General features: G+C 55.3%; 3 protein-coding genes across 5 annotated transcripts; 1 reads left to right on the top strand and 2 right to left on the bottom strand.

Moving 5' to 3' along the window:
* Positions 1-1,676: 1,676 nt before the first annotated feature.
* Positions 1,677-5,988, top strand: PRSS8 (serine protease 8). Of its 2 annotated transcripts, XM_044915688.1 has the most exons (6): positions 1,677-2,054; positions 2,329-2,346; positions 3,791-3,953; positions 4,275-4,546; positions 4,637-4,803; positions 4,925-5,988. In XM_044915688.1, the coding sequence occupies exons 1-6, from the start codon at positions 1,970-1,972 to the stop codon at positions 5,231-5,233; spliced, it is 1,014 nt and encodes a 337-aa protein (XP_044771623.1). In that variant the 5' UTR covers positions 1,677-1,969; the 3' UTR covers positions 5,234-5,988. The 2 variants fall into 2 exon arrangements, with proteins under 2 accessions (XP_044771623.1, XP_021555995.1); XM_021700320.2 differs by lacking the exon at positions 2,329-2,346.
* On the bottom strand, positions 5,952-16,193 carry KAT8 (lysine acetyltransferase 8). The gene is made up of 11 exons (XM_021700319.2): positions 15,960-16,193; positions 14,547-14,621; positions 14,291-14,466; positions 10,604-10,657; positions 10,339-10,503; positions 9,463-9,552; positions 7,147-7,287; positions 6,956-7,049; positions 6,683-6,833; positions 6,389-6,543; positions 5,952-6,129 (listed from the first exon to the last, which is right to left on the bottom strand). The coding sequence occupies exons 1-11, from the start codon at positions 16,168-16,170 to the stop codon at positions 6,065-6,067; spliced, it is 1,377 nt and encodes a 458-aa protein (XP_021555994.1). The 5' UTR covers positions 16,171-16,193; the 3' UTR covers positions 5,952-6,064.
* Positions 16,194-19,445: 3,252 nt separating this feature from the next.
* Positions 19,446-24,056, bottom strand: BCKDK (branched chain keto acid dehydrogenase kinase). 2 transcript variants are annotated; one of them, XM_021700605.1, is made up of 13 exons: positions 23,938-24,023; positions 23,517-23,561; positions 22,962-23,341; positions 22,795-22,863; positions 22,593-22,703; positions 22,228-22,275; positions 22,028-22,147; positions 21,847-21,945; positions 21,579-21,652; positions 21,154-21,282; positions 20,974-21,063; positions 20,357-20,515; positions 19,446-20,262 (listed from the first exon to the last, which is right to left on the bottom strand). In XM_021700605.1, exons 3-13 carry the CDS (start codon positions 23,154-23,156, stop codon positions 20,118-20,120), a joined length of 1,239 nt encoding a protein of 412 aa, XP_021556280.1. In that variant the 5' UTR covers positions 23,157-23,341; positions 23,517-23,561; positions 23,938-24,023; the 3' UTR covers positions 19,446-20,117. The 2 variants fall into 2 exon arrangements, with proteins under 2 accessions (XP_021556280.1, XP_021556281.1); XM_021700606.1 differs by lacking the exon at positions 23,517-23,561 and having other exon boundaries at positions 23,938-24,056.
* Positions 24,057-25,150: the final 1,094 nt, after the last annotated feature.

Here is a 25,150-nt window from a genome sequence, read left to right as displayed (position 1 = left end):
CTGCCTTCGGCTCAGGTCATGATCCTGGAGTCCCGGGATCGAGTCCCACATCGGGCTCCCTGCTTGGCAGGGAGTCTGCTCCTCCCTCTGACCCTCCCCCCTCTCATGCTCTCTCTCTCTCGCAAATGAATAAATAAAATCTTTTTTTTTAAAGATTTTATTTATTCATTTGCGAGAGAGAGAATGAGAGACAGAGAGCATGAGAGGGGGGAGGGTCAGAGGGAGAAGCAGACTCCCCAATCCATCAATCGATCGATCGATCATGACCTGTGTGGAAGGCAGTCGCTCAACCAACTGAGCCCCCCCAGGCACCCCCTCCAGGCACCCCGATGGGCAGAGGTTCTTAAAGAGCCAGGCTTATCATTAGCTGCCAGATCCCGAAGAGAATATTACATCCCCACCCAGTCAGTCACCCATATGCCGTCCCCCACAAACATTTAATACATGCACCCTCGGGCGCCTGGGTGGCTCAGTTGGTTAAGCGACTGCCTTCGGCTCAGGTCATGATCCTGGAGTCCCGGGATCGAGTCCCGCATTGGGCTCCCGGCTCAGCGGGGGGTCTGCTTCTCCCTCTGACCCTCCCCCCTCTCATGGGCTCTCTCTCTCAAATAAATAAAAATAAAATCTTTAAAAAAAAAAAAATACACGCACCCTCTACCCAACCCACCACAGTGTCCAATGTTGTCCCCTCCTCCCCAGCAGTTAGCCTGTAGCCCCTCACCCACTCCAGGAATTCCCTGCCCTCCAGGGGGGGCCCTGAAGTTTTGGCTAAGAGGTCTTAGCCTTATGGAAAGTAGGTGGGGAAGCGCGGCTCTGTTCTTCCGAGGCTTGAAGCCAACATACATGCCCAGTTGCCCACAGACCCATACACGGACGGAGGATGAACTTGACCCCCAACCCGGTCACATGGGCCTCCGGCCCCAGGGTCTGAGCTACCTGCACCGTCCACCTGAGAACGCTCTCCCCGGACCGCCCTTCTCCTCCATCTGCCTTAACACCTTCCCAGAGCCCCTCAGGCCTCAGTTCTAACAGCACCTTCCTGATGCCAGCCTACGCGAAGCTCCTGTGAACAGGCCCCCAGAGCCCCCATTCTTCTTTATCACAGTGCCTAGCTTGAAATTATTCTGTAATTGCTATGTGATTATTTGATTCAGAGCTGTCAGCCCTATTTCACGGTGAGCTCAGCGAAGGCAGAAGATGGTGTCTGTTTCGTCTCCCGTGCCTGGAACATAGTAGGCACTTGGGAAATACCTGTGACATGCTTGGCACCTGCCATCACACTCAACACACCTCACCGCACACAGATGCGGCTGCAGGCTCAACAGAAGGGCCCGCCGGGAGCAGCCCCGGGTGCCCTGGGCTCAGACACCAGGGCTAAGGAGGGAAGAAAGGAGGAGCACAGCAGCCGCAGGACAACAAAGACTGGGCCAGAACCTTGGGGACATAACTGGTCTGGGAGACTTGCAAGACCTGGGACAGAGGGCGGTGGGGTCACATTCTAGGGAGTCTAGCTATCAAGGGATTTCCAGTCCCGCCTGGAACACACACACACACACACACACACACACACCACCCCACCCCACCCCACCCCACCCCCAGGGGTCTGGGAGGACTTAGGACCGTGTTAGCAAGAAAAGCTGGCGGAGCTAAGCAAGGAGGGCGGGGCTAGGGGAGGGGCAGGCAGGTAGGTGCCTTTCTCCAGGGATCCAGCAGCACTCTGGAAGGTCTCTGCGTAGCCAGGCTCGGCTGGAGACGTGTCCTCACTGGCGGCTGCGGAGACCCCAGCGTCTCCCTTCGTGCCTTATTCCTGCCTTCGAAGTTAGCCTTGGACGTCTCTTCCCCCTTCCCAGCACGGATTCCAGGATCCCTTCCCTCTGGGGCCGATACCTGGAACTTGCCTTTGAAACCAGCCCTAAGTACCTTCCCTAGGGTGCCTGGTGTCTCTCCGCAGGGGCCCTGGTCCTGGGCCATGGCCCACAGGGCAGGCCTAGGGCCTGGGTGGCTGGGGGCTGTGGCCATTCTGCTTTTACTTGGATTATTCCGGTCCGGACTTGGTGAGTATTTGCGGCGGTCAGAGAGTGTGGGGTTTGGGGGGAGGGGTGGTGGACATCGGCCAAGCGTATAACCCTTTTCTGGGCACATCCCTTATCCCTTATCTCGGCTTCCAGCCTCCCTAGCTCTGGGCCTCTCCCTCTCCCTTCAGCTTTGGCCTCCTGGGGGGCGCGGAGTGGGGGTGGGGGACGGTCCTCTGGAGAAGTGGCAGGTGCTAAGGGGTCTGGGAACTCTGGTCTTTCCTGTTTACCCTTCCCTCTTTCTCTCTTCCTCCAGGAGCAGATGGGGATGAAGGTGAGGCTTGTGTGGGGGAGGGGAAAGGAAGGGGACTTGGATTCAGATTCCAACGGAGTGTTTCATGAGCGCCTGACCCTCTCCCCGGTAGGGCCCTTTTACCCGTCCTTATTGCCTTATGTAAATCCTGCCATTAGTCTGTAAGATGCGGACGGTAAGTGGCATTCCCTGGAGAAAGAAACTGAGGTACGGAGAAGTGACTTGCCCAAGAGCATACAGCCACTGAGAGGCATAGCTGGGATTTTAAACCCACGTCTGAGTCCAGAGGTAATGACCTTGGAGGAAGACCAGCCAAGGCACACCACGCGACTCTGAGTCTGGTTTTCAGTCCCCGCTTCACCGCACACTGTGTGTTCTTGGCCAGTCCCCTCACCTCAAAAATGAAGTCGGTGATGTTTGTCTCCTGGGGCCCAGTGAGGACTCAGGGAGATAAAGTCCGTGAGTGAAAGCCCTCCCGCGGCCCCGTGCGTCGCCTGGGCAGTCACTCACTAGTAGCTATTGTCGTTATTACGAGGAGAGAAGGAGGAGCTTGGCCGGACGGTTTGCTCTGCTCCGAGGAAGGTGACTTTGTGAAGGGCTGCCGGCTCCTGCTCCAAAGGGCCGCAGCCTCAGTGGGGGTGAGGCTGTCCTGGAAACCAGATGCGCAGTGTGGGAGGCCTGTTGTTTGTTCAGCACGTATCCACGACTGCGGCTGTGTGCTCAGCCCCGTGTGCTGGGCACGGGGGACAAGGGGCTCAGCTCCAGGCCCTGTCAGCAGGGAATGCCCGGATTCTGTGCTGTCACAGACACCAGCACAACAGTTGTGTGAGGGGGCAGCGTTGGGGGACGCGGGGGTGGGGGCGGTGGGGGGCCGGGAGCTCCCAGCATCATCCAACTCAGCCAGCCCCGTGAGGGCAGCTGAAGGAGAGGCCGACATGTGAATCACCTGCATAGGCAAATAGGTTTGCTGAGCTGAGTAGGGATGAGGAAAGGTGTGCTCGGCAGAGTGACCTGGATAAGCAGAGGTCTAGAGGCAAACAAGTGTGTGGCCCAGTGTGTGTGACAGGTGTCCAGAGGGATGGCTGGACTAGGTGGTAGTGTCCTGGAAGGTCGGGAATGTATCTTGAGGGCAGAGTGTGGAGCCAGGAAAGGATTTAAGCTGAGGTGTGACCCAATCAGATTTGTGGTTTATAAAGATCTTATGACTTGTGAGGAGTGGACCGAATGGAAGGTGGGAGGACCCGAGAGCAAGGAAGCTGGACGAAACCCGAGCTCGGTAACAAGAATGGTGAGGGGGCAGAACCAGCCGTGCCCGCCGAGCAGTGGGACGGGGACAAACGGGTGGCTGGCTCCCGTGAGCTCACTTCCCAAGCTCCAAACCAGGTCAACAGGGAGCGGCAGGCCTGAGGAGCCCGGTGCGGGGGCCCCAGAAGGACCTGACTCCCTCCCCTTCCTCCCTGGACAGCCTCCTGTGGTGTGGCCTCCCAAGCACGCATCACCGGGGGTGGTGGCGCAGCGGCCGGCCAGTGGCCCTGGCAGGTCAGCATCACCTACGACGGCACCCACGTGTGTGGCGGTTCCCTCGTGTCTGAGCAGTGGGTGGTCTCAGCTGCTCACTGCTTCCCAAGGTACCAGCCAGGTGGTGGGGTGGGGGGGAGGTGGGGGGAGTCAAAAGTGGGCTAAGGTCAAAGTTCAGGGATCAGCCTAGGCCGGAGGTTGGAGTCCTTGGGTTGGGTCCAGGGGTAGCAATAATTAAGTCTGAAAGGATCAGTCAGGAGTGAAGGCCAGAGGTCACAGGTCACAGGATAAAACTAATATGCAGTTTGGGATCTAAAAGGCCCTTTGCCTGGGACCAGAACCTGGGGGGTGGATGGAACGGGGATCCCCAACAGGGAGCAGGGACCTAGGAGAGGTCTCCTGGGTCCCAGCCTTGGCCCCTCTGCCTGCAGGGAGCACCTCAAGGAAGACTATGAGGTAAAGCTGGGGGCCCACCAGCTGGACTCCTACACCCCTGAGGCCGAGGTCCGCACCGTGGCCCAGGTCATCTCCCACCCCAGCTACCACCAGGAGGGCTCCCAGGGCGACATCGCGCTCCTCCAGCTCGGGAGGCCGGTCTCCTTCTCCCGCTACATCCGGCCCATCTGCCTCCCCGCAGCCAACACCTCCTTCCCCAACGGCTTCCAATGTACTGTCACCGGATGGGGCCACGTGGCGCCCTCAGGTGAGGTGGGCGCTGATGTCTAGAGGCATGGGGGGGGCGGTATCTGACTCAGGGGAGGGGGCCCCAGGTGAGCATCTTTTGCTCCCACAGTGAGCCTCCTGGCCCCCCGGCAGCTGCAGCAACTCGAGGTACCACTGATCAGCCGTGAGACGTGTAACTGCCTGTACAACATCGACGCCAAGCCTGATGAGCCCCACTTTATCCAGCAGGACATGGTGTGTGCCGGCTACGTGAAGGGGGGCAAGGATGCCTGCCAGGTGAATGCGGGGTGCGCAGTGAGACCAGTGCCTTTTGGCAGATGAGGGCCAGAGGGGCTGGCATGGCTGACCCGAGGCCCGGGGCCCCGTCCTGACGGTACTCTATGGCTTTTCTCTTCAGGGTGACTCTGGGGGCCCACTCTCCTGCCCCGCGGGGGGCCTCTGGTACCTGGCAGGCATTGTGAGCTGGGGCGACGCCTGTGGGGCCCCCAACAGGCCTGGCGTGTACACGCTGACCTCCAGCTATGCCTCCTGGATTCACTACCATGTGACAGAGCTCCAGCCTCGTGTGGGGCCCCAGCTCCAGGAGTCCCAGCCCGATGGCCATCTCTGTGTCAACCATCAGGCCTTCAGCTCGGCCCCAGCCCGGGGCTTACAGGGGCTCGTCCTTCTGCTGCCACTAGGCCTGACCCTGGGCCTCGTCTGCTAAGCTACTCATCCTGGGAGCCGACCCTGCTTCCTGGACTTCCACACCGCACCCAAGGACAGATGCATGGCCCAGGAGTGGAGCTGGCCCTTCCCTGACATCTTCTGGGCCTGGGGGACTGGTTTGAGTCACTCCTTCCTGCCCGGACCTGCGGGAGCCCAGAGCACCATCCTGACCTTTGAGCCCCCTCTTCTGGGTTCGTTCTCTGGGACTACAGCCCACAGGCAAAGAGTTTACTACCTGTGGTATTGGCTAGAACCTCTGGGCACCTCCACCCGCTGGCTGGGCTCCTATGGAGCCCCTGAGGACCCTTAACGATGAAAATGAGCCCTGGCTCCCCGCTTTGTTTCTAGAAGATTGGGTACCTGCCTAGTTAATTGCTGCTGAAGGGCTGGCTCCAGCACCCTGAGCGCTCCTTCTGCCGGATGAGCCCCATCACTTCACCCTCTGCCTGTCTTCTGAGCTGGGGCTGCCTCCGGGCAGCATATTCTTAAGAACAGAAAAGGCCCCAATCTTGCCCCATCGGCTGCCATGCCCTCCTTGAACCTCGACTCCTAGACTCCGGAGGACTGAGCCCCCACCGGAACTGGGCTTGGGCTTGGGGTGAGGGATAGAAAGAACAAGCAGAAGGAAAATGTTTTGAGCACAACTGGCTGTGTGTGACATGCAACGAAGAACATCAGCTCTTCGCCTCTCCCTCCCACCTCCAAAGTCCAGAACCACTGGCAGAACTTACTTTATTAAAAAAAAAATGACATAACAGGTCTGTACATATTTACAGGCGGGGGGAGGGGGGCAGGGAGGCACGGGTCCAGCAGCCGGGGCGCAGCCCACTCACTTCTTGGAGAGTTTCACTTGCTTGTGCTTGGGGGGTGCCCACTTGAGACAGACTGAGTCCACTGTGGGGAGAGAGGCATGAGAGGCAGGGCTGGGCCTCTGGGCCCAGGCCAGGTTTCACCTCTAGGTGAGAACAAGGGCATACTGAGTCCTGGGGAGGGGGCAGGGAAACCTGGGAATGAGGAGCCTGCCCCAGGCTTCCGTCCCAGGAGCTGGTCAGACTACTTTGGGATCATGTAACAGTCAAAAGGTAGCTTTGGCTCCCAGTAGATCTTAACACCTACCCCCCACCACACACACCCTGGGCAGCCCCCCACCTACCTGTTATGGGTGGTTTCTTATACTGGGCACTTTTGAGGTGTTCTTCTACCAGCTTGGGTGTGACACAGATCACATGCTGGCCCTTCCAGTACTTGACCATGTTGAGGGACTGTAGGGTGCTGATGATGTCATTCTGGGTGATGCTAGTCATCTGGCTGCAGAAAGGGATTAGCACGGATGTTGGGCAGAGTTCCCTTGTGGGGTCGGACTGGGACAGCAAAAGGGGACAAGGACGTGGGATCACGGCCAATCTTAGAAGAGTCCTTCCCTCTTTAAGGGTTCCAGGGCCCTCACCTAAGGTCCTTGATGGATAGTGTGCCCCGGAAGTCTCGCAGAATCTCCAGCAGGACCCAAGACCAGTAGCTGCGGTAGCTGAGCTTGCCCAGGTCAGACAGCGGCTTCTCAGGGGAGCCGACTGTGCTCTCTAGCTTGGAGAGCTCATAACCTGGCAGCGGTGGAAAGGAGGATTCGGAGGACCCGGCCCCGCCCTGGCGCCCTCCCCCCACCCCCCACCGCCATGGCCCCCACCACAGCTGCCCCTTCCTCCGTAGGCCAGGAACCACTCACTGAAAGCAATAAGGAATTTCCCATAACCACGGCGCTGGTAGGGGGGCAGGGTCAGGATGCAGGCCACATTGTTCCCATCTGGAGACTCCTTCTCCTACAGGGGTGTGTGGTCAGGACCTCTGCGGAGGCTCAGCCCCTTCTCCCGGTCAGAGTCCCCACCCTCCCTCAACCTGGGCTTCCCAATCCAGCACCTTCGAGAAGTAGCCAACGATGTGGGCCCCCTGCCTGTCCACCTCAGTCAAGATGTAAAAGACGAAGGGCTCCACGTCGAAGTACAAGGTCTTGTGGTCCAGGAAAAGCTTGGCGAGCAGACACAGGTTCTGACAGTAAATCTGAGGGGCAGGGGAGGTGGGAGCAGGCTCAGGGAGCGGGTATAACTCCCCACCTAGCTTCACGGAGGCCTGGGCAGCGGCTGCCACCCGCTCTGCAAACACCAGCCTTCAGAGAGCAGCCAATGCCGAGCCGCTGGGAAGTGGGGCCCCCCCACCAAGAACAAGAGCACTTAGAACCAAAAGGAGTCTTACAGTCATTTTCCAGATGGACAGGGAAACTAAAAACCAGAGAGCTCGATTAATCAGTGACCACTTCTCCCCCACCCCCCGTGCAAAAAGGTGAGTTGCTCTGTTTTTGTTTTTTTAAGATTTTATTTATTTATTTAGAGAGAGAGAGAGTGTGTGTGCGAATGGGGGGGGAGGGCCAGAGGGAGATGAGAATCCCAAGCCGACTCTGCACTGAGTGCAGGGCTGGATCTCACGACCCCGAGATCATGACCTGAGCCAAAATCAAGGGTCAGACACTCAACCGACTGAGCCACCCAGGTGCCCCAAAGGTGTTTGTTTAGTTATAGCATGGGAACAGGAGTCATGGGCAGAAAAAGCTCTTTTTTTTTTTTTTAAGATTTTATTTTTAAGTAATCTCTACACCCAACATGGGGCTGGAACTCACAACCCCGAGAGCAGGGGTCGCACGCTCCACCGACTGAGCCAGCCAGGTGTCCCAATCAGTTACCACTTCTGAGTGCTAAATAGGAGTTCAATCTGCAGGGACATTAACTTTTAGGTTTCCGATCAGGAAAGTGAGGCTCAGAGGAGGTAAGTGGCTGGCGTAAGGTCCCATGGCTTGTGAGTGCTAGCGCAGAATTCAAACTGGTATATGAGTTCTGTCTTACTCATAGCTGTATCCCCAACACCCAGCATGAGGCTAAGCATGAAGCTTGGTGCTTGGTAAATGTTTGCTGAATGGATGAGCTTTGAGCCTGATTCCAAAGCCTGAGCGGTCTGCCCACTTGGCCATACTCTTCTGCTGGGCCTCAGGAGCCTCCTTGCTGTAGGCCCAGACACCTACCCAGGCTAGAGACCAATATCAGGACGGATAATGAGACCTTGACGTTGGCTTCATGGCACAGATCAGGAGACCCTCTGGTTTATGACACCTTTTACATCCACTCTTATTTGACCCAACAATTGTGAAGTCCAGCATTGCTAGCCCATTTTACCTAGGAGGAAACTGAGGTTCTGGGGAGAGGGAGTCCTTGGCTGAGGCTTCAAAGTTAACAGGGTAGAGCTAGAGAGAACACCCATGTCTCCTGCTAGAGCCCTCTCTGCCACCCACCCTGTTCGTGCTCAGAAAGGCAAAGCAGGGGACCCAGGCCAGGCTAAGAGCCAATATTCCCCTTGAGTTATTTACCTCAAGGCTGGCTGAACACAAGGAGGTCACCAATAATAACAAAGGCCTATGTTTACTAGGCACCTGCTTGATGCCAGACACCGAGTTAAGTACTTGACATTGCTCATTTGTTCCACCAACAATCCTATTAGGTCAACGTAATCATGACTCCTATCTTACAGATGAGGAAACAGGAACAAACAGCGTTAAGTCACTTGTCCACGGTCAGCTAGTCAATGACAGCACGGTTTGAAGCAGGAGCCACTCAGAAGCCTGCCCTCTTGGCCTTACCCTCTACGGTCCCCTTCCCTGGGAAACAGGGACATTTGGTCAGAGCTTCCCAGACTGACCAGGCAAAGGCCAGGTGCTCAGTGGCAGCAAAGCAAGGCCCCAAATGCCCCACCCTGCCCCACCGAGGTCCTCCTGCCAGAAACAAGGAACTCCGCGGCCAGAGCTACACAGCTCTCCGGCAGCAAGTCACACAAAGCCGTCCCCTCCCAGGGAAGAAACCTTTCCTTCAGGCAGAAAGAGAAAGCGCTTCTAGAAGCAGCCTCAGGCGTGACAATCTCTACTCTGGGCCAGGACTGCCCCCAACCCAAGCCACCCCGTCAGGAGAAAAGTCTTCAGGGACAGAACAGAAACCGTCCCCAAGGCTGGCGCCCCAGAGCCGGGTGTTTACCGGGCGCCAACCACAGGCCAAGCGCCAGACTCAGCATGACCTCACAGGCCTTTCCCCGGTGGGGACTCGTCCTCAGGCCGGCCTCTACCCTTCGGCGACAACGAGGATCATCCAGGAGGTGCTTCCCCCCACCTCCCCACGGCACTTCAGCCCCCTACCTCACCTTGTGGTCTTTGCCGTCGACCTCATACACGGAGATGTTGCTCTTGCGATAGATCTCCTTCCCGGGGGGCTGCCGCCACTGACACTGACCCTGGGGGTGGGGGCGGGGAGACAAAGCCTTGAGACCTTGAGGTTTCCTGCTAGGTGCCCCCCCCATCCCACCCTGTGCGGCTTGCAACAGCTCTGCCTTCTGTTTCCCCACCTACAGACCCTGGGCTCCGGACTTCACCTACATCAAGTAAGCCTCCCAACTACCTGAGGAGACAGAGCCTATTTTACAGATGAAGAAACCGAGGCGCAGAGAGGCTAAGGAACTGGCTTGCATATCACACAGCTAGATGGTCTCAAGTTCAGGCCAGCCTGGCTCTGGAGGACTCTGGCGGGCTCTCATCCATGACACTGGCGGTCCCCAACCCGCACACATCTGCCTCAGGTCACGCCCTTTGGGAAACGCCGTGCTGCGCGAGGCTGCGAGCCCCCAGCACCCCACCCCCGGGCCACCCCTGCCAACGCCTCCCATCTGTCCCCACCTTCCAGCCCCATTGCTCAGGGGCCATACTCGCTCCCTCTTTTGCCCCGAGGAACCTGGCACTGGGCTGGCTTCGATAAACATGTAGTGTCTGGGGTGACCTGAGGAGGTGGGAAGGGCGGGGATTACCACAGAAGAGGAAACTGAGGCCTGGGGGGAGGCAGCGAGTTGGCCAAGGTCACGCCAGCCAAGGCAAGGCCAGGCCTAGAACCCGGGTCTCTTGAGCCACGGGCAGCTTTTCCTTGTACCCAACTCCTCTGGAACCTGTCTCTCTTCCCTGTCGCTGCTGCCTCGGCCCCTCGGCCCCTGCGACCCCTCTCTCACCAAGCCCAGCTGGCCCAGGCTCACCAAGTGGAAGCGGTAGCTCTTCTCGAATTTCATGTACTTGAGGCAATACTCGCAGAGCCACAGCTTGGGCTGTTTCCCGTAGTCTTCGGGGAACGGTGAGAAGTACCACGCATCGATCTCGTAGTTCCCAATGTGGATCTTGTCCACGTACTTCACCTTGGTGATCTGTGGGTAAGGTGGGAGCGCAGGGCAGTGGCTGGCTCCGTCGGGGCGAGGGAAGCCGGCCAAGGGAGCGCCCGCGGGCAGGAGCCCGGCCCCTGCTTACCGCCTCGTGTTCCTTCTCCAAGGCTGCTGTGGTGGGGTCCATCTCTGCATAGGTCTGGGCAAGGACAGAGCCGGGAACAGAGGTGAACAGAAGTGGTGCTCAGGCTGTCCCTCCCCTGCACCGGAGCCCGGTGCTGCCCTCCTGTCTTCCAGACCTCATCCCCCGGATGACAATAATAACCACACGAACAGCTAACTTGTTTGAAGCGGTTTTGAAGCTGGCTGGGCCAAGCTCCTCTCCTGCCTTCCCACCCACCCACCCACACATCCCTGACGCCCAAGTATGGACCTTTTGCCAGATGAACAGGGCTAGGAGCAGAAGGCCTGCTTCCGGTCCTTGGGCAATACAAAAGGATCAGTCCAGCTCTGCCAAAATTGTCATGAGGCAAATGAAGAATGAATCTTATCTTCCGTGCCCATAGCAGGAACTGGTGCTGGACTCCCCAGCGTGACTGGACCTCTTTCCTGAGCACCAGATCCAGGGAGTTGCCTGCTCCCGAGGTCCCTCCCGCAGCCACATCAGACTCGAGGTGTCCAGAAAGGAACTCAGCCCGTCCTCCCCGCAGACCTATTCATCCTCCTGGGGTCCCCCGTCTCACTGGGGGCATCACCCTCAGTGTAGCTCCTCCTCCTCTCAGCCTGGCATTCAATCAAGGGCCACGGTCTGTCAGTTCTACCTCCCTGATGTCTCTGCAACCGGTCCCTCTCTGGAACTCTCCTCTGTCCAACTCCAAAGAGCCATTGCCACCATCTCAAGCCTGGACCATTAACGACGCCTCCACAGATTCCCAGCCTCCAGTCGCAGCCCTTCCACGTCTACACTCTCAAGGCCCCTCTTTCTGTGGCCTTCGTGCTGTGAGCTTGCAGTTCCCTCTCCTTCGCCGCCAAAAAATGCTTACTCAACCTCGAGCAGAGCGTGAGCCAGGGGAGTGTGAGATGAGGCAGTTTTGGGAGCCATCCATCCTGTGTAATCGTTTTTTACTGTGCTCTTTCCTGTCCTTCAAGGCTTCGCGCCCTGCCCACCCCCTCCCGGAGACCTGACTGAATTCTTCCGACACAACACACCCTCTCCTTTCCAAGTTGGGAACGCACTGGTTAACAACAATCCCCTCTGACTGCTCCCACTTAGTTTCCCCAATTTTCCCAAGTCCTTAGAAAGCAGAGACTAAAAGTCATGTCACACTCCCAGCACATCCTGTTCCTCAGCCAGACTCTGTAGGAGCAACCAAGCACAGCCTGATAATGGAGAGGGGGCCCAAGAAGGCCTATGAGCTACACCAGGGGAGGACAGCAGCCTCGCCCTGCAGTTGAGAAGGGAGGAAGGAGTCAGCATTTTACCTAGACCCCCTTCCACAAAGCACTTTGCTTGTCTGGCCTCATGTAACCTTTTCGGCCACCCTGAGATGTAGCCTTTTTATTTTGATTTTACAGAGAAGTAAATAGGGAGAGGTGAGGTCATCTGCCCTCGGGGACTAGCTAGCTGCCATTTATTCCAAGTGCCAAACACTCCACAGGTAGTATTTTCTTTAGTCCTCACAAAGCCCCTGAGACAAGAGTGCTCATTATCCACACTGCACAAAGAGGAAACTGAGGCACAGAGCGGCGAGGTCACAGAACTGGTACCCAGCACCACTGAGAACAGGCCCCTGGCTGGTCTAACTCTGAGCCTAACCCCCGCAAAGATGCGAGAAGAAAGATTTTCCTCCTCATATGCCTCTTTAAAAACCCACTTCCCAACTCTCACAAAAGACAATCCTCTTCCGCAAATGCGTTAAAAGAACTACAAAAACACTACTTTTCTTAAAATGCTGCAATTTATTTAGAATTAAACATTAATTAGGCTCCGAAGAACCTTGCTGATTATTAACTCGCCGATTATCCATCCTTTGATTTTATCACCTCTGGCCCATTGTCATCCACCCTGCCGACTACCAGCTTCGAGGTACATTTTTGAGACTTAAATTTGCCAATGCAACTTGGTCGAGGAACTAAGAGAAACTTAGACCTGGCCACATGTGACTACGTGAATTCATTAAGTTTAACACAAATTTAATTTCTGGCCACACCAAACACATTTCAAGTGCTTGGTCACCACATGTGGTTAGTGGGGCTACTCGATCGGACAGTACAGATATATTTCCACTTATCACAGGAAGGTCAATGGGACACTGCTGCCTTAGACCCTGAGGGGTCTTTCTAGCTTAGGGTATTTCAATTTTTTTTTTATCACAAGCCCACAGCAGGAAATGCAATCAGCACTGTAAACCAGCTGACCTGTCTGTGTACACACAGTGTATGTATCTGTACTTGAAATAAAAGCTTCTCAAAAATAATACTTACCTTTAATAAAGTGCAACGTACTGCGGTATTTCCTATCTTACCCTATTTCTTTTTTTTTAAAGCAGGCTCCACACCCAGCGTGAAGCCCAACGCGGGGCTTGAACTCACGACCCTGAGATCAAAACCTGAGCTGAGATCAAGAGTCAGACACTTGACTGACTGAGCCACCCAAACGCCCCATATTTTTATTTTTTTCTCTCCACCCAACATGGGGCTCAAACTCACACAACCCCGAGATCAAGAGTTGCATGCTCCACCAACTGAGCCAGCCAGGCGCCCCTCTTTCTTTCATTTTTAAATTTAAAAGCCTGTTACAACCCACTGAGCTAATTTGGCTGTGCCCCACAGCTGGAAAAAACATTGCCCCAAAGCACACAATGAGCACTCAGAAGGAAGACATTGCACTGGCTGAAACTAATGAATGTCTAAGTGCTTGAGAACTCAATAAACCCTGGTCTCATCTGCACTCCCCATTTTACAAATCAAGAAACTGAGGCTCAGAGTGGGGGGAAATAACCCCCATGGGTGGCATGAGTTCGGGAAAAATACCCAGGTTTTGGATCAAGAAGGATCCTTCCAGGTTTTGGATCAAGTGGCCCAAGTTTCTAGGACGTGGCAAAGTCATGGTTAAGGGCTGGTGCCCCGAAGTTGGACAATCCAGTTGGCAAATCTAATTCCTAACCGGGTTCTTAAACCTATCTGTTCTTCCCCTGTAAACTGGACATAATAATGATGCCTACCTCACAAGGTTGCTGTGAAACTTCAGGGAGATCATGTATTAAAATACTTAGCCTATAACTTTGGCTCACAAGCCAATAAATGTTTGCCATTATTATTCTAATTCCAGCCCACCCTTTTACTAGCTGTGTAACCTTGGGCATGTTACCTAACCTCTCTGATCCTGCTTTCCCATTTACAGAAACCATTATCCCCGTGGCATTGAATTGTTAGGAAGGATATGATGAGCTTATATACGTGCAGGACTCAGCACGGTGCTTGGCAGCAGCCAAGTGCCCAATATCATTCATTCTCTTCCTTCCTTTTGGACTTCAATTCTTTGTCTAAGGTGGCACAGCAAATAGGAGACAAAGGAGGCTATTGGTGCAGAAGGCCTGGGTTCCAGTCCCAGCTGTGCCATTTCCTGTGAGACTGTAGCCAAGTGCTTGCCCTCTCTGAGCCTCACTTTTCTTCTCTGTGAAGAACATTTGACAAAACATAGGTAAAGTCCCTGACACACTGTAGGAGCTTTAGAAATGGGAGCTGCTGTGGTTTGGGCACTGGGACTCAAGGGAGCTGGCAGAGGCAGCTGAGCCTCCTGAGGCCTTGGAGAAGGGGAGGGGACCCGGACCTTCTGCACATGGTTGATCTCATCATGCTTGCGCTTTTGGTTGCGAGTGATCTTGCGCTCAGGCTGCTCAGCCAGCTCGCTCAGGTACTTCTCTGAGTTCTTCTGCACAGCATCTTTTACTGTCTTGGTCAGCGCCAGCCGGTTCTTGTCTACCCATTCGTCCAGTCGCCGGTTAACTGTGAGGATGGGCCATGAGGGTGCTGCCCTTCCACCCCTCTCCCCCCCCTCCCAGGCCCGATACCCCCAAGTCACTCACAGCCCACGTAGTGTACATAGAATTCCTCTCGGCCTTCCTGATCATTCACTCGAGACTGAATCACTTCAGCAGAATCTGTGAAAGAAAAAGGCTAGGATCATCAGGAAGGCCGGCAGGGATGGGACAAGAAGGATCCTTCACATCGAGGAGCAGTTTCCCGATTCCAGGGCCATACATAAGCTAACATCACCTGCCTACATCTGCCATTCCATCGATCACTGCCTGTGAAGTGGGCCAGGTTGGAGCTGTTACTCTTACTTTGCAGATGAAAAACTGAGACTTACCCAGGCTCACGTACTTGAAAAGTGCTAAGAAGCTAACACTTAACTGGGTTTAAGTCTGGCTTCAAATTCAATGCTTGTTTTATACTCAGTTGTTCATTTGTTCAGGAGTCATGAGGGTTGGCTCTGGGTTTATATATAATCCTAGCTCCCCACTTCCTTTATTTAACTGCAAATTATTTTGGTTGAGCCTCAGTTTCTTCATCTACAAAATAGGGATAATAGTGCGCACCTCAGAGGGACAGTTAATGCCTCTAAAGCTTTTAGCATAATGCCTGACAACTGGCAGACCATCCAACAAATGAGTAAGGCAATCACTGCGTGTCAGGTCCTATGCTGTGTTATTGCTGGGTAGAGAGGACACTGCAGTGAATCACAAGATGCCCTGCCCTCCAGAAATTCCCACTCTGATAGGGGAAGACGCAGACTGACAATGACAACATAATGTTACATATACCACAGCTGACTGAGGTATGAAGAAAATGTTGCAGGCACATACAGAAGGGAACGACTCACTCTGCCCGAAGGAAATCAGTAATGGCATCACAGGAGTTATGGGATGTTAAAAGGTTGAGTAAGCGCTAGCCAGGTGAACCAGGCAGGAGAAAGGGAAGGGCATTCAAAGCAGCGGGCACAGGCGGCAAAAGGCATATGGTCTTCAGTGGGTACAATGTGGTCTGCTCCGGCAATGGCCTTTGCTAGCAGTGGCTAGAAACCAGAGAGGTCACAAAGATGCACGCCATTCTAAGGAATTTGGGGTTTATTCTGAAGATGAGGGGAGGGGAGGGGAGGGAAGGAAAAGGGAAGCTCGTTTTTGTGTTTCCGTAGGTCCTCTCCGTTGGCGGTTGTAGAAGAGGGCTGGAAGAGGAAATCGCAGACAAGACACACCAGCAAGGAACCACGGTTTTGTGTGAAAAGGCAATGAAGCCTAAGATTGGACAAGCAAGTAGAATGGGAGCTCTACACAGCATTAGAAGAACTCGGTGACTGTGGTGACTACTGGGGTTACGAGGCGGCGCCCGGGAGAGCCCGAAACTCCGCGTTCTTCCCTCAAGCCCCGCCCCCATGACGCCCAGCCCCTCAGAGAACCCGCCTTCAGACCCCGCCCCCTGGCCTTGGGCCCCGCCCTCACGCCAGGTGCTGTCCGGGCGTCGGCACAGGTACGTTTCTCCAATCTCCACGGTGACTTCCGGCTCGCCGCGCGCCGGGGTCGGGGGAGAGACGCGGCCCGGGGACGGGGCGCTCCCCTCGACCGCCGCATTCTCCCCGGGCCCGGGATCGCTCTCCCCCGCGACCCCTGAAGTCGCCGTCGCAACCGCCGCAGCTGCTCCCTGAGCCGCCATCGCTGTAGTAGAATGACGCCAGAATCCCGCGCCGCGCAGCCCTTTAGTTCCGGGTCAGCGACGCGTGGCGGAGGCCGCTACCGGCTTGAGGGGGGGGTCTGTGATGTGGCAAGAGCTCATTGGTTAGTGCGGCCTTCCAGCGCCACCCCCACCCCCCCCCCCCCCCCCCCCGGCAAGGTTGACCCTTCTGTGCCCATTGCCCAATTACCGGATTTTTCTTTTTCCGTCTGAAAATATGGCTGAACCCCGAGTTGAAAGAGGAGAAAGACTTTCCTGATGTGATGACTCAGCCCAATCTTTTTAAAGGGCCTGGTACCCGAGGAAGCCAGGATGTGCCACTTACCAGAGGCGCTGCCCCCACTTTACCCGGTACCCGGCGAGCCAGAGCGGCCTCCCTGGCTGCCTGGCATTAGGGCTTTGAGCCTGGAATTAACACCCACCCCCGCGCCGCCCGTTTCCGCCAGACTAACCCAGATCACCCCTTTTATAAAGATTGAGGGAGCTGCCTTCCTTGTTCAGGGTGAGGGAGACAGGACGTCTATGTCCAGGGATAGCGAGTAAGTTGCTCTCGTAGAATGAAACCTTTCTAAAGAAAGGACCAGGTCCCCTACAACAGACATCCCCTAAACAAACTAGTCAAAGGCAGTGGACATATTGGAGAGCGTCTTGGGCTTAGTGAATGAGGAATCCTGGATTCTGACCCTACTCTGGGTAAATTGTGCAAGGGTGTCCATCCTCAGAGCGACCGTAAAGGTTAAGTTATACATAACTGTATAATCCATAGAGCTATAGAAAGGGTAAGCCATATATTTACCTGTCTCTTCTGTATATAAGTGTGTTGTACAGTGTCAAACAGGGTAGGTGCTCAATAAACATTCTTTTTGGCCATTCTCTGAATCGTCTTTGACTTATAAATTGGTTACTGGGATTAAAAGCAATTCTAACGGGGTGGAATGCTCAAGGCCTGAGGATGGGGCTCAGGTTTCAGATCAAGAAATAGTGGAGGGCGCCTGGGTGGCTCAGTCATTAAGTGTCTGCCTTCGGCTCAGGTCATGATCCCAGGGTCCTGGGATCGAGCCCCACATCGGGCTCCCTGCTCCGCGGGAAGCCTGCTTCTCCCTCTCCTGCTCCCCTTGCTTGTGTTCCCTCTCTCGCTGTGTCTCTCTCCGTCAAAGAAATAGTGGAGTTCATTGGGGGTGAGATGATGGCAGTGGGAAGCACTGGTAACTTGGCTTTGGGGAAATTAAAGAATTGGGGGGAGAGTGGACAGTGAATGCCAAGTGTCTGGCTGCATAAGAATCCGAAGAAATAAACAAGTCAGGCAAGAAAAAAAAAATTCCAATGCCCTGGGGCACCTGCGTAGCGCAATTGGTTAAGCTTTGGACTCGGTTTCGGCTCAGGTCATGATCTCAGGGTCATGAGATCGAGCCCCACGTGAGGCTCCATGCTCAGCACGGAATCTGCCTAAGACGGTTTCTCTCTCTCCCTCTCCCCCTCCTCACCCTCTAAAATAAATCTTAAAAAAAAAAAAAAATTCCAGGGGCACCTGGGTGGCTCAGTTGTTAAGCGTCTGTCTTCGGCTCGGGTCATGATCCCAGGGTCCTGGGATCGAGCCCTACGTGGGGCTCCCTGCTCGGTGGGAAGCCTGCTTCTCCCTCTCCCACTCCCCCTGCTTGTGTTCGCTCTCTCTGTGTCAAAAAATAAAATCTTTAAAAAAAAATTCCAATGCCTTCTCCCACTCCCCATACCACCCCCCATCTTCAAGACAGTTATTCTCTCCACCCAGGGTTCTGGTGCCTCACTTTTGACTTCACCCAACATCTTGCTAACAGGGTTGCTGTCCTTTCTAGTTGAGGATTAGCCTGGGCCTTATAAATCCCTGATCCAGGTTACTACACCAACTCCTCACTATTCTCCCTCTAATTCTCCCTTCTAATGTGCAAATCTGTTACTTCTAGAACTGTGTAGATGCTTCACCCAGACCCTCTGGAATTTCTTTTTGTTGCTTCTTCAGATCCAGATTACCTTTGATGTGCTTTCAAAAGCCAGAGGCTCTTTGTCAAACTATCCCTTGGGCTAATAGAGCTGTTTTGCCTTAAAAAAGCTGAAAAGGGAGGGGTGGGGGGTTAAACGGGGCAGGGATACACCTGGGTGGCTCAGTTGGTTAAGTGTCCATCGACTCCCACTTTCAGCTCAGGTCAAGATCTCAGTGATGTGTCCAACTCCGATTTTGGCTCGGGTCATGATCTCAGGGTTGTGAGACTGAGCCTTGCGTTGGACTCCGGGCTCAGTGCAGATTCTGCTTGGGATTCTCTCTCTCCCTTTCCCTCTCCCCCTCCTCTCTCTCTCTCTCTCTTTTTTTTTTAAGATTTTATTCATTTATTTGACAGAGAGAGACACAGCGAGAGAGGGAACACAAGCAGGGGGAGTGGGAGAGGGAGAAGCAGGCTTCCCACCGAGCAGGGAGCCAGATCGATCCCAGGACCCCGGGACCAGGACCTGAGCCGAAGGCAGACGCTCAACGACTGAGCCACCCAGGCGTCCCTGTTTCTTACTCTCTTGCGCGCGCTCAAATAAATAAATAAATAAATAAAATCTTTAAAAAAAAAAAAGCTGCAAAGGGAAGTTTTCAGCTTGAAAGTTTAAGTACCTACCCACCCCTACTTCCCAACACAGACATTAACCAATGATTGTCAAGCAGAGTTCATCAATGACTGTGGAATTTAGCTCTCCCGCCTCCAGCTCGAAGACAGAACTTAGTAGCTGGCTCTGAACTTTTGCCTGAGATGACATCCTTGTCTGGCCTCCTGCCCTTCCCTTTTCTGCTTCCCCTACTCCCTAACTGGAGCACTTTCTCAACAAATCACATGGACACAAACCCTCCTTTCAGCATCTTCTTCTAGGAAAGCCAACTGGAAACATCCCTTTCTAGCTGAAAATCTGTCCATGGATTCCTGCTGCCTACAGGAGAAAGCCCATGCTTCCTGGCCAGATTCCAGCCTCAACCCCCGTGACAGAGCCAGCAGGATTTTCAGCCTGGTAAGTCACATCTGACCTCCAGATACAATTCCCGTCTCCCCTCAACCCCCCACTTCCATCACCAGTCCCACCAAGCAGGCTTTCAGGCCTTTCTTCCCCCTCCCTTGGGTCACCACCTGCTGTCTGGAGCCCTTTCCTTCTGCACCGCCCCCCCCGGACCAGGGCCCCACTGTCCCCTGGGGCATGCCAGGATATAATCTTGTGTGTTCCTTTTTCTTGGCAGAAGCAGGCACAACTGGCAGGCAGTATTTTTAATCTTACTCAGGCTCAGGAATCAGATGGCTCAGGAGGTTGCCCAGTCTGGTAACCTTCACCTCCAGAACCTGTGACTGTCAATAAGAGAAGTGTCAGAACTGAGGCCTGAAGCTGGGCCAACTTGGGCCTTCGATATCGCCTGGGACCCAGAAACACCTGTTACATGAAATTTAGCATTTGTTAAATGAAAAGAGATTTGGGGGCAATTCTATACCTGGCCTGACAGGCTGTCTGGACAGTTCGAGACTGGGACACGAGCTACTTAAACCCAAGGGCCCAGGGAACCAGAATAGGGTGGAAACAAAAGCCCACCTGCCCTCCCCACACACGGGGCCCAAGAGGGCATTCAAAATGTGAACTTTAATAACAAACAGCAGGTCAAGGTAGGGGTTCCCCAGGAACGAGAATAACGGAGCTGGTGTTGGAGGTCTCAAGGGTCCCCACTTCCTCTCCCCCAAGTCCTGGAGGCAGGGAAGCAGTGGGCCTCTGTAGAGGAGGGGTGGCACCGGGCTCCATGTAATTCCATCTGTTTGGGGCCCTAAGGCCCAAGATGCAGCAGCATGTGGAGCAGGGTGGCACCCTGCCTCACCCAGAAGGTCCTGGCAGGGTGTGGGGCCCAGGCTAGGCAGGCAAGTAGGCCAAGGGCTGTGGGGTCAGATGCGGAAGCTTTCCTCTCGACCATCGATGTGCCGGAGTCGCAAGTAGACATCTGTGCCAATGCCCTGCAGGGACTGCAGCCGAAGGGAACCACCGAGGTACTCCGCGTAGGCCCGTGAGGTGGGCAGCCCGAAGCCAAAGCTGGGATGGGCAGGGGGATAGGATAGAGGCTTCAGAGGCTTGAGTCCCCTGGGGCCCCCCCCCACCCCTCCATCCTAGCCAGGTGGGGCCTCACCCATGCATGGGCCCTGACTGGCCGCCACTGTGCATGTCCAGGTGGCCAAAAAGGGGGCTGATCCGGGGGTCCTGGGTGCTGGCCTCAGCTGTAGTGAAGTGGTAGTCCATAACCCGATCCAGATCTTTGTGAGCGATTCCCCCGCCCCGGTCTGAAATCCTGGCAAGATGTTGATGACATGGGCTGGGCCCAGCTTTGGTGGGGGCCTTACCACCTCCCAAACAAACAGTGCGAAGTCTGCCTTCCTGCCCCTTCCACCCAAATTTGGAATGTGATCCACCTAGACCCTGGGGCCTTGTTTTTTATAAGCAACATCCTTCCATCCTCACTTCTGCCTGGGCCACTGGCTGCTGTACCTTCTCACGGGATTTTACACTTACTGTCAACCCAACATCCTAACTCCCCACTCCAGGCCCCTCAGTTGCTGACAAGGATAGGGCCCCTGGCACCTGCAGCCGGCCCCAGCTCCATTCAGATCCAGCTCATGGCATTCTCAGAACCGGAGAGTATCTTGTCTGACCAGTGGGGGGCAGGTCCCGGCTCAAGGTCAAGCAGCAGGGAAGAAACAGCGCCTGGAGCCCCCACGTATCCCAGCCTAACTCCCACTAAGGGCAAACCTGATGACGAGATCGACATCATTGTTGGCAATCGTGATGACCACGTCTGGGACATTGTAAGGAGTGTCTAGGTGACTCTCCATCGTGGCTCTACGCGGGGAGGAAAGACCAGTAGGTGGTGGTACCCCAGCCTCATCCCAGTTCCTGTCTGCCCCCTTCCAACATATCCAGCCAGCCCACCTCATGGCATTCTTGAGGAGCTCAGGCAGGATGTAGTCCAGCGGCATAGGGATGAAGGGGAAACGCGCGGCCACGTGTCCGTTGATCCGGACGCGGGGGGCATTGCCATACTTGTGCTCACATAGGCGTCTGTGGACAGGAGCAAAGTTCAAACCTAGACCAGTGATTCTCAGATGGAGGTGATTCTGCCCCCACCACCCCCAGAGGAATTTTGCAATTTCTAGAGATATTTTTCCTTGCCACAACAGGGAGTTGCATTGAATAGAAGCCAGGGATCCTTCTAAAGATCCTAACAGGCACAGGACGGCCCCTAAGAATTATCTGACCCAAAACGCCACATTTGAGAACCCCTGCCGTAGGCAAGGGCTCAGACCCAAGCCTTTCCAGCCAGAAGACACCCACCCCCTTAGCTGTTCTAGCCTCACCTGGCAAAGTCCACCCACTTTTCAATAATCTTCTTTGGCGATAAGCGAGTGCAGATGATGCCAACAAAGTCGGGCTGGCAGGAGAAAAAAAGTCGGGACTAAGCAGTACCTTGACCCACACCTCGGCCACCAAATGCTTGCAATCTCTCTGGACCGCTGAAGCAGCCCCAAGCCTCTCCCAGGCCCTTGGTCCAGTCCCCAGCCCAAGGGAGACCCTGGCTCAGTCCCCTCTGCCCCACCTGGTAGGTCTCAGATCCCAGCACCCCACCTTGTCCTCATGCAGCGCCAGATGATGTGTGGCCAACATGCGGATCCCAAGCCTCGAAGTCAGTGTCTTGTCCAAGAAGTAGCGGACGAGCTTCTCATCCTGTGAAGAGTGGGGCCTCAGAAACCCTGTGCCTTTCCCAGGCCCCCCGATAGGCCCGGGTGCCCACTGTGCTGCCCCTGACCTCTATGTGCTTCCGGCTCTCGCGCAGGCCCTCAGCTAAGAGGGTCACCACATCCTTGTGGTCATCCAGCAGCTGTCGCACCAGCTGGCAGTACTGGGCCTCGTCCGCCTGGTCCTTGATCTACAGGCCACAGAGTCATGAGCTTGGATGTTTCAGCCCTGACCTCTCAGCCCCTCACCCTGCCCTGGCCCAGCCCTCACCGGAGGGAAGTCTGTCAGCTTCTGGAAGGCACGGATGTACAGCTCGTGCTGCAAGGAAGAGGTGTAGGAATTCACAGGGATGCCGTGGGCACTGGGTAGAGAACAGCCACCCATGCTTACCCATGGGGATTGCCATCCATCCCAATTCACTTGGTTTAAACCCCCATCATGGTCTTTTAAGCCTCAATGAATATGGAACTTTGGCCTCTTAAGGCCTGGGTCTGAGCCCTCTGGCCCTGAAACCTTTTGGCAGACAAGTTTCTGCCACTCTGGTCCCGTCTCCCAATATGTCCCTTGGGCAGTTGGGGGCACACTGATCTACAGTCCCCTCAAGAGAAACCCACGCCCCCCAGAGGCCCCCTTACCACGTGCAGTATGGTGGGGTTGCAGCCAATGATAAAAGGAAGGCTACGGAAGCCCTTGATGCGGTGAGCGATCCTCACTGGCAACTCTTGCTGCAAGTACCGGGCACTTTTCTAGGAAAAAAGAGGGAAGTCAGGGCCAGGGCCTGAGTGGCTGTGCCAGGGCTCCAGGAACCAAGACAGAAATAGGGGGCTGGAATCTTACCAGAAGGTGGCTGCCATCCTGAGAGCGGCCTGAATAGAGCATCATGGTCGGAGTGAGGCGGACTGAGGGCTGGAGGGGCAGATGGGCTTTGAGCACTGGATCTGCAACGCCCCGCCCCCACCACATCAGCCCCACCCCTTCCCTGGACACCCACTCCAGCTCCGGACCTTCTCCGCTGCCACATCGATGGCCGACTGGTTGTAAAAGGAGGTGACGGTCTTGGAGCGCTCCCGCGCCATCTCCACGTGGTGCGTATCGGTGGCTGATGTGGAGCGGGCCCGGAGCGAGAGTGCAGGCCCCAGTAAGGGCCGGAGTGGAGGTCCGCTCCGGGGACCACTCCCCAGCACGGACGCCAGTATCATCGTCCTCTCTGCTCCTTTGTTTCTCTTTGGACTAGGCGGCCGCTAGGGCAGAGGACCAGATACACCGAGGCGACCCCAAAGCGGGGCAAGGGGTGTGTTGGGTGGGCAGGGGCTCTTCTCTGACTTCAGGAGCGACTGCAGGTCAAGGATGCTGACAAGCTCAGCCCCCAGGGGGCAGCTCCCATCTGCCGGGGGGGGGGGGGGGGGGGGGGAGAGGAAGGGAAGGGGGGAGTTGTAAGGATCCGAATCCAAACAATTCGCACCATCTCTCCACGTGGCACCGGTATCATCAGACCTGGGCAATCTCGACCCACCCATTCAACCACCTCCACAAACACATACAGGCCGAGCCTGTACAACCTTGTTTTCCCGGGCTATTCTTCAACTTGACGCTCCATCTGGTGCCTGGAGGGGACGGGATCCTCAGACCGGTCCAGCCCGAAAACAACACCCCTCCCCGCGGTTCTGGGCACCCTCGTTCAGGGGGCGGGGCTGACCCCTACCCAACGCCTTCAGACCCGGGCCCCCCAGGAGCGTGGCCTGCCCGTGTGTGGCACACACAGCTCTGTGCACCCGGCGGCCGGCTGCATCGAAGTGGCGGCCCTGGAGTCGCCGTCTGGGTTCCCCCTCCGCAGGGTCACTTGGTTCGGCCCGGATCCCCCCTATATGGTAGATGCCACCCCGGTCCACGCGCACTCAGCGGTCCAGCTCAATGGCGGAGGCTACGAGCCCGCGCCGCCAAGCCTCCGCAGGCAGGGTCCGCGCCGGTTGCTCCACTTACCGCGGGGCCAGGGCCAGGGCCAGGGCCAGGGCCAGGGCCGAGGTCCGAGCGGAACGGCCCAACAGTCGACAGGCCCGGATAGCCGAGCCGCCTGCGCCCTCTGCCGCCGTGACGTCATGTGGGCTTTGGGGGCCCGGTGCCTCCTGGGAGTTGTAGTTTGGAGCGAGACCATCCCAGCTACGCCCCTGCTCCTGGACCCCCAAATAAATTCCACGGCTCCTTCTACAGTTCTCTCGGAGTTATCTGTGGTCTCCCTGGGTCTCTGTCTCCTGCTTTATAAAATGGGCTTCCTGGGAGCGAAATGGGAGAGGGCGGGAAGACCCTTAGGTGTGAAGAACACAGACCAAACCCTACCTGGTTCCCTTCCCTGCGGTCCCATCCTTCTCCTTCCATTTGTGGAAAACCAGACTGCTGGTTCAAACCCTAGTTCAGCCACTTTTACTGTCTGGAGCAACTCACTTAAACTGCTCAATGCTTTAATTTCTGTGTTGGTATAATTAGGATCTATCAACCTTGGGGTTGTGGGTATATGAATTTATATATGTAAAGTACCTAGAACAGTGCCAGGCATGGAATTAGCACTATGTGAGTATGTTATTACTCATTCGTGCCTGTCACGCTGACGGGGTGACTTTTCAGTGCCAGAGGAGGAGCTTGGGTATTGAATCAACTAAGTAGACTTTTCCCTGACCCACAGAGGAAGACAGTTTCAGTGTCATAAATCCTGATGAGGGCTGCACGGGATGGAAGCATCAAATAGGGTCGGGGACACTGGAACAGGTGCAGCTTGAGTAGGACGTGGCCAGGTGCCCAAGCCGTAGTGGAAAGGGCATGAAAAGACAGAGAACAGCCTGGATAATCTGAGGATATACCTGCAGCCATGTGGAGTCTAGGAAGAAGAGGGGCTGAATGGGGTGACCAGAACCAGATCATAAAGGGCAAGAAGTCTGCATATGTCCTGAGTTAGTAAGAAGTCACTGAAGGGTTTTAATTTGATCTGCTCTTTAGACAGAACCCTGTGGCTGTAGCATTTGGGAGATAGGGTGTTGGTGAGACCAAATGCAGAGAGACCAGTGAAAAAACAATTTACTTTTTCCAGGCAGGAGATGATGGAGGAGAGACCTTACTCCGTGTGTGTGTGTGTGTGTGTGTGTACTTGTATTTGTACTGACTGGATTTTTCTTTACCATGGTTATATATTTTCTAAATTTTT

This window comes from Neomonachus schauinslandi, chromosome 5 (assembly GCF_002201575.2).
Source record: "Neomonachus schauinslandi chromosome 5, ASM220157v2, whole genome shotgun sequence".
Classification (NCBI taxonomy): domain Eukaryota; kingdom Metazoa; phylum Chordata; class Mammalia; order Carnivora; family Phocidae; genus Neomonachus; species Neomonachus schauinslandi.
This window is presented reverse-complemented; position numbering and strand designations above follow the sequence as displayed.

Bases quoted from the DNA above. Each gene is read 5' to 3' on its own strand.
- PRSS8 (XM_044915688.1), top strand. From the start codon at position 1,970: ATGGCCCACAGGGCAGGCCTAGGGCCTGGGTGGCTGGGGGCTGTGGCC. The intron at 3,954-4,274 runs GTACCAGCCAGG...CTCTGCCTGCAG, and splicing joins GCTGCTCACTGCTTCCCAAG to GGAGCACCTCAAGGAAGACT. The intron at 4,804-4,924 runs GTGAATGCGGGG...TTTTCTCTTCAG, and splicing joins GGGGCAAGGATGCCTGCCAG to GGTGACTCTGGGGGCCCACT.
- KAT8 (XM_021700319.2), bottom strand. From the start codon at position 16,170: ATGGCGGCTCAGGGAGCAGCTGCGGCGGTTGCGACGGCGACTTCAGGG. The intron at 10,504-10,603 runs GTAAGCAGGGGC...CCTTACCCACAG, and splicing joins TGGAGAAGGAACACGAGGCG to ATCACCAAGGTGAAGTACGT. The intron at 6,834-6,955 runs GTGAGTGGTTCC...CACCGCTGCCAG, and splicing joins GAAATTCCTTATTGCTTTCA to GTTATGAGCTCTCCAAGCTA.
- BCKDK (XM_021700606.1), bottom strand. From the start codon at position 23,156: ATGATACTGGCGTCCGTGCTGGGGAGTGGTCCCCGGAGCGGACCTCCA. The intron at 22,704-22,794 runs GTAAGATTCCAG...CTTTTTTCCTAG, and splicing joins AGGATGGCAGCCACCTTCTG to AAAAGTGCCCGGTACTTGCA. The intron at 20,516-20,973 runs GTTTGCCCTTAG...ACATCTTGCCAG, and splicing joins GATGTCGATCTCGTCATCAG to GATTTCAGACCGGGGCGGGG.